This window comes from Physcomitrium patens, chromosome 11 (assembly GCF_059467195.1).
Source record: "Physcomitrium patens ecotype Gransden chromosome 11, ASM5946719v1, whole genome shotgun sequence".
Classification (NCBI taxonomy): domain Eukaryota; kingdom Viridiplantae; phylum Streptophyta; class Bryopsida; order Funariales; family Funariaceae; genus Physcomitrium; species Physcomitrium patens.
Window position 1 is genome coordinate 16,983,848 of NC_143420.1, and position 6,822 is coordinate 16,990,669.

Here is a 6,822-nt window from a genome sequence, read left to right on the forward strand (position 1 = left end):
AACGGAACCACCCACCATGCCCACGACTTTAGAACTGGGAACAACAAACAGAGCACACCGTCCACCTCAGCCACGGACCACGTGAGAAAAAACGATCGTCATACCGCCATTCCGAAAAACAACGTAAACCTAGACCTAACCACTGACAAACATTTGCCGTCGGATTGAAACAATGAGAGGTCCAGATCATCCATCACGATTCCTCTGAACAGCACTGACGCGAACAACCTAACTCAACTCGTCAACAAATACCTCCTCCTCTCCAAGTGACGAGCGCCCTGCCCTCCTGCATCGCTGCTCTTCCTTCCTCCTTAATTCCACCACCGTCGTGGGCGCGGTAATCCCAAGCTCGCCAAGATGGTAAGTCGTTGAACCTTTGAATGTATTGAGCAGTGGGGTTGAAACGCAACTTTTAGCCGCTAGCAATTTTAAGGGTGACTCGTTGCGTAATGCGATATCCACTCCAGCCGCCCTGATTCTCATACATCCTTGGCCGATTTCCTACCCAACGAGGAAATGCAATGGGACATGGATATCTGGATGCGGATGCTGCAATAGATTGTGTCGATTTGATGTGGGCGGAGTCAGGCGAGGCGGTGTGGGTATCGTGGGGTTTTTGGTCCGATTGGAGTTTCCTATTAGGGCGAAGTGTTTCATGTTCTGATGGATTGGTGCGCTCGTGTTGTGACAGGTGAAGTTTTCGGCGGACGAGCTCCGCGCCATCATGGACAAGAAGCACAACATCAGGAACATGTCCGTCATCGCCCATGTCGATCACGGTATGTCGAAGTCCCTGTCTCTTGCAGTGTGGTAGTCTGGGTCTGGTGACTAGGGTTTGAGTTTGTAGTGTGCGATGATCGGAAGGGCGACTGCTTGAAACCGACCCGAAATGTTCGCACTTCTGCGAGCCATTCGAAGATCTGAAGGCGGGGGCGAAGTAACCGCCTCAGCCTCCTGATGCGGAGGATTGATTGGGGGAAATGCGAGGGAAGGGCATTGTAAAGCCCAGGGCACGACCCTAGGTCTGCGCTGATATGGTCGTAGTAATGTGTAGCCGTTGCCCCGTTTGAAGGGGGAGGACAGCAAGGGTCGATTGCAAGTGAGGCTGCAACACCCGAGTTGGGGTTCAGTGCCAGAGTCTACGTGAGTGGGTCTTTGAGTGTGGTAAACGCGGGTGGATGGGAAAACCAGGACGACCTTAAATTGCTCATGCTAGGTCCCCACGGGCGGTGAGAGAGTGCACCCCTTTTCGCCCGTTGCTCCGCATGTATGTGGAGATCCTCAAGCCGAGAAATCGAGCTAGATGTTGTTATCCGTTAGCATGGTGTGCGACGTAGCCATCGATGTGAACTTGTGTGGGGAACTAACAGCCATGCGCTCAAGCTTAGTGTTTTTTGAATGCCCGGCATGAGTTGTTCCACTGCATTGGATGGCGTTCACGCCCTGGACGACACTTTATGAAGATAAAGGAAACGAGTGAGGAGCAACAACGGCCGACAATGAGATGAATCTGACTGTGTGGGGGTTTGGTTGTGGTTTGCAGGAAAGTCGACTTTAACGGATTCCCTGGTGGCTGCTGCTGGAATCATTGCCCAGGAGACCGCCGGAGATGTGAGGCTGACGGACACTCGGCAGGATGAGGCGGACCGTGGCATCACCATCAAGTCGACCGGTATCTCGCTGTACTACGAGATGACGGAGGAGTCGCTGAAGGACTACAAGGGCGAGAAGGACGGGCATGATTACCTGATCAACCTGATCGACTCGCCCGGGCATGTGGACTTTTCGTCGGAGGTGACGGCGGCGCTGCGGATCACGGACGGAGCTTTGGTGGTGGTGGACTGCGTGGAGGGAGTGTGCGTGCAGACGGAGACGGTGCTGCGGCAGGCACTGGGAGAGAGGATCAGGCCGGTGTTGACTGTGAACAAGATGGACAGGTGCTTTTTGGAGCTGCAGGTGGAGGGCGAGGAGGCGTACCAGACGTTCCAGCGGGTGATCGAGAGCGCGAACGTGATCATGGCGACGTACGAGGACGCGCTGCTGGGGGACGTGCAGGTGTATCCGGAGAAGGGGACGGTGGCGTTTTCGGCGGGTCTGCACGGGTGGGCGTTCACGCTGACGAACTTCGCGAAGATGTACGCGGGGAAGTTCGGGGTGGACGAGAAGAAGATGATGGAGAGGCTGTGGGGGGAGAACTTTTTCGACCCGGCGACGAAGAAGTGGACGTCGAAGAACACGGGGTCGGCGACGTGCCAGCGCGGGTTCGTGCAGTTCGTGTACAACCCGATCAAGCAGGTGATCAACATCTGCATGAACGACCAGAAGGAGAAGCTGTGGCCGATGCTGGCGAAGCTGAACTGCGGGCTGAAGGCGGACGAGAAGGACCTGGTGGGGAAGGCGCTGATGAAGAGGACGATGCAGGCGTGGCTGCCGGCGGCGAGCGCGCTGCTGGAGATGATGATTCACCATTTGCCGTCGCCGGCGACGGCGCAGAGGTACAGGGTGGAGAATTTGTACGAGGGGCCGCTGGACGACCAGTACGCGAACGCGATCAGGAACTGCGACCCGAACGGCCCGCTGATGCTGTACGTGTCGAAGATGATTCCGGCGTCGGACAAGGGGCGGTTTTTCGCGTTCGGGCGCGTGTTCGCGGGGAAGGTGTCGACGGGAATGAAGGTGCGGATCATGGGGCCGAACTACGTGCCCGGGGGGAAGAAGGACCTGTACACGAAGTCGGTGCAGAGGACGGTGATCTGGATGGGGAGGAGGCAGGAGTCGGTGGAGGACGTGCCGTGCGGGAACACGGTGGCGATGGTGGGACTGGACCAGTTCATCACGAAGAATGCGACGCTGACGGGGGAGAAGGAGACGGACGCGCACCCGATCAGGGCGATGAAGTTTTCGGTGTCGCCGGTGGTGCGGGTGGCGGTGCAGTGCAAGCACGCGTCGGACTTGCCGAAGCTGGTGGAGGGGCTGAAGCGGCTGGCGAAGTCGGACCCGATGGTGTTGTGCATGATCGAGGAGAGCGGGGAGCACATCATCGCGGGGGCGGGAGAGCTGCATTTGGAGATCTGTTTGAAGGATCTACAGGACGACTTCATGGGGGGCGCGGAGATCGTGGTGTCGGACCCAGTGGTGTCGTTCCGGGAGACGGTGTTGGACAAGTCGGTGCGGACGGTGATGAGCAAGTCGCCGAACAAGCACAACAGGCTGTACTTCGAGGCGCGGCCGTTGGAGGAGGGGCTGTCGGAGGCGATCGACGACGGGCGGATCGGGCCGCGGGACGACCCGAAGGTGCGGTCGCAGATACTGGCGCAGGAGTTCGGGTGGGACAAGGATTTGGCGAAGAAGATCTGGTGTTTCGGGCCGGAGACGACGGGGCCGAACATGGTGGTGGATATGTGTAAGGGAGTGCAGTACCTGAACGAGATCAAGGACTCGGTGGTGGCGGCGTTCCAGTGGGCGACGAAGGAGGGTGCGATGGCGGAGGAGAACATGCGCGGGATCGCGTTCGAGGTGTGCGACGTGGTGCTGCACACGGACGCGATCCATCGCGGAGGAGGGCAGATCATCCCGACGGCGCGGCGGGTGATGTACGCGGCGCAGCTGACGGCGAAGCCGCGGCTGCTGGAGCCGGTGTACCTGGTGGAGATCCAGGCGCCGGAGGGTGCATTGGGAGGAATCTACGGAGTGCTGAACCAGAAGCGCGGTCACGTGTTCGAGGAGGTGCAGAGGCCGGGGACGCCGCTGTACAACATCAAGGCGTACTTGCCGGTGATCGAGTCGTTCGGGTTTTCGGGGACCTTGCGAGCGGCGACGTCGGGGCAGGCGTTCCCGCAGTGCGTGTTCGACCACTGGGAGATGATGAACAGCGACCCACTGGAGGCGGGTACTCAGGCGGCGACCCTGGTGTCGGACATCAGAAAGCGGAAGGGGTTGAAGGAGCAGATGACCCCATTGTCGGATTTCGAGGACAAGTTGTAGGGATGATGGTGCGGTGGGCGTGTGATAGGGTATATTCTGGTTGGATTTTGTTAGTAAGGTGTAGTGTTTAGGTAAGTGTTGGTGTATGCTAGGGGGCAGTGGAGAGGCACGGGCGTGAGGGTATAGCAGCGGTTTGAGCTGGGACATTGAGTTGTGGAGTCGGCTGATTCTGCGGCGTGGAAGTGTGGATTCTTGGAGGGAGTGACCCGGGAATGTGGACCTTCGTGGTAGCTGAGATATCTGGACCAGACAGAATGTTTTCATCTAATGGAATGGACCTGGATGTTTTCGAACTCTGGTGCCTTGTCCTGCTGGTTTGTGTGGTTGGCGACGTTTGTGCAAGTTGATTGCCTGTTCGTGAGCATGGGTTTTGGGAATGCGCCATCCTCACCCGCTCGGTCGTTAAGCCTGTCATGTTTTGGGAGTAGGGCGTAGCACGGTCCTTAGGCGACTTCAGCTCATCTGCTCGATAAACTGTGCGGACAGGTTTTTGGAAGAGTTAATGAGTTGAGGGTGACAGGATTGGTTTCAGCTCGTAGTGTCCATGAACCATGTAATGCACGGTTCTCTATAGGGTTGGATCGGTTGTGAAGCTGAGTTGGCTCTCTGTCTGCAAACATGCCAAATTTGAGAAATCCTATGTGCGCCACCTATGTTTAGACTTGGCTCAGTTTTGACTGTTCGTAGTAGAAGTAGAGAGGAGAAAGGATGCGAAGATTGCATGCATTTTTCTTGAATTGAGATGAAATACAAATGGAAGGTATTCCTGGCACAAGTGTAGCAAGAGCACCTACACATGCGTGTGTTCATACTTTGAGAGTCCAATCTATTACTTGGCATCTGCCCAGTGGTGCAAATACTTCCAGTATACTCTAGGAGATATACATGCATGTATACACATGCTCATGACTTTGTATCAAGAGGTTTACTGTTGAAATCATAGTTCTTCTTTATTCGTGCGTCTATGCAGTTACAATCTAAGGGTATTATCGATGGGGCGAAATTGTGCTTTCTTGATTTGAAAAATGAACAAATTGCTGTAATCTCTAAGGATCATCCTCAAGGATATGAGAGAATTTGATTGGATGCACTCAATTTTTATTATTCAAAGATAGGAGTTAGTTCATCATCAAATGTAATGTGGTTAGTTTTCTAGAGTAGATTAGTTGGTGATTGTATAATTCAAAACTATAATCAAATGTTTTATTGAAGTTGTCGATAGAAGGAGAACAACAAAGAAGATTGTATGGTAACAATTGAAGAATTGGTAAGTGAAGATAGTATTATCTAATATATTAACTTAAAAAACTTTCTATAAAAATGCCATATGAAGTACTTAGATTAGAACTTTCACAAGATTAAGGTCAAAATGAAGATCTTAAAGAAAATTCAAGTTCATTTTTTAAATTAGATTATACAATCTAATAGATGTAGTATTACAATCTTGGAATAGAGTTTTAGTGCTTGGTGATACTATTAAAGGTGGATCATAGAATTGATGGCATTTTAAATTTGTTTTATGCCATTTTATAAAGTGGACTATTAAGATACAATGTGGGCCCTAAAAAGTGAGTTGCACTTATAGAAACCTATAATAATGTGTTATATGCATCATGATTGAAGAAGATAAATCTTAAAAGTTGTAAAATATTTAAGCATGACAAGATAGTTGGTCTTACAAATCTAGTAATTGCTAATGAATAGGATCTATGAACTTTGACTACTTTAGGTGATCATTGGTAGATTCTTTGATGTTATGGATATTTATTCCAATTGTTATTATAGAAGTTGAAGAATTATTAGTGGTATAAAAACAACTAATTTTTTCTTTTAGAATGCTTATTACTATGATGGATCAACATAGAATATTATATTTAGTAATATGAATCAATTTGAATCTAGATTTTAGAAACTTTATATTAAAATAATGAAAGTAGATATAAATCTATCTTCAATTTTTTTTATTTTTAAACTAATAGAGAAATGGAACTAATGAATTGTTACGAACATACATATTTATTTTAATATTTATCTATATGATTAAGTTGTAGTAAATAAAATTACATTTATTTCATAAAATTTTCTAATGAAGCTTCTTCAAAGCTTCATAAATGTTGCTTTGACTTTACATGTGTTTGTAGTTAATTGATAGGTTAGAAACTTGGTCAATAAGTTAACAATATATTGGAAGCTTGCTGAGCAAGCTAATTATGTTGCGCACATATAAAAAACTTGCCTTGTAAGTTAAGATACGTGTTTCACAAAGTCAACATATTTTGGAGATTCTATTGGACATTACCATGTAGCTTTTAGTTAAAAGTATATATGGAGGCAAGAGTGAAGCCTTCTTCATTCTTGTTAATGCCTTTCTAGTCGTTAATCTTGTTTTAAGACTTTCTAATCTTACCTTTGACAATAGACATTGTAGTTTAATAGTATATCATCTTTGAGTGATTTTCTAATCCTTTTGAGTGACATAAGAGTATATTGAGGACTTCGTTCTTCAAGATTCATGTCATGGGCAATTTCACAAGAGTGCTAACTCATTGTTCTTGTCTTGTTTTAAAAGTGAGTGGATTACACCACTTCTATTGTTGTATTTTGAAGGTTGGAGATTATCCACCTTTAAACAAACTATTAAATTTTCTAATATTGATATTTATTTTCTTAAAAAGAGAAAATTACCTCTCTTTTGACATTAGAGATTACCGTCTTTTAATTTGACTTATAAATTTGTAAAGTTGCTAGAAATAAAAGAAAAAATTATAAATGCTTGACTTGGCAGAAGTAAGAATAGATTTGCAACTATTGCAAATCTTTACAAATTTTTCAATACTC

General features: G+C 48.4%; 1 protein-coding gene across 1 annotated transcript; it reads left to right on the forward strand.

Moving 5' to 3' along the window:
- The first annotated feature begins 235 nt into the window (after positions 1–235).
- Positions 236–4,277, forward strand: LOC112288325 (elongation factor 2). Its single transcript, XM_024532426.3, has 3 exons — positions 236–360; positions 692–779; positions 1,544–4,277. Exons 1-3 carry the CDS (start codon positions 358–360, stop codon positions 3,982–3,984), a joined length of 2,532 nt encoding a protein of 843 aa, XP_024388194.1. The 5' UTR covers positions 236–357; the 3' UTR covers positions 3,985–4,277.
- Positions 4,278–6,822: the final 2,545 nt, after the last annotated feature.

Excerpts from the sequence above, each read along its gene's own strand:
- LOC112288325 (XM_024532426.3), top strand. Across the intron at positions 780-1,543 it reads CATCGCCCATGTCGATCACG|GAAAGTCGACTTTAACGGAT; the intron begins GTATGTCGAAGT and ends TGTGGTTTGCAG.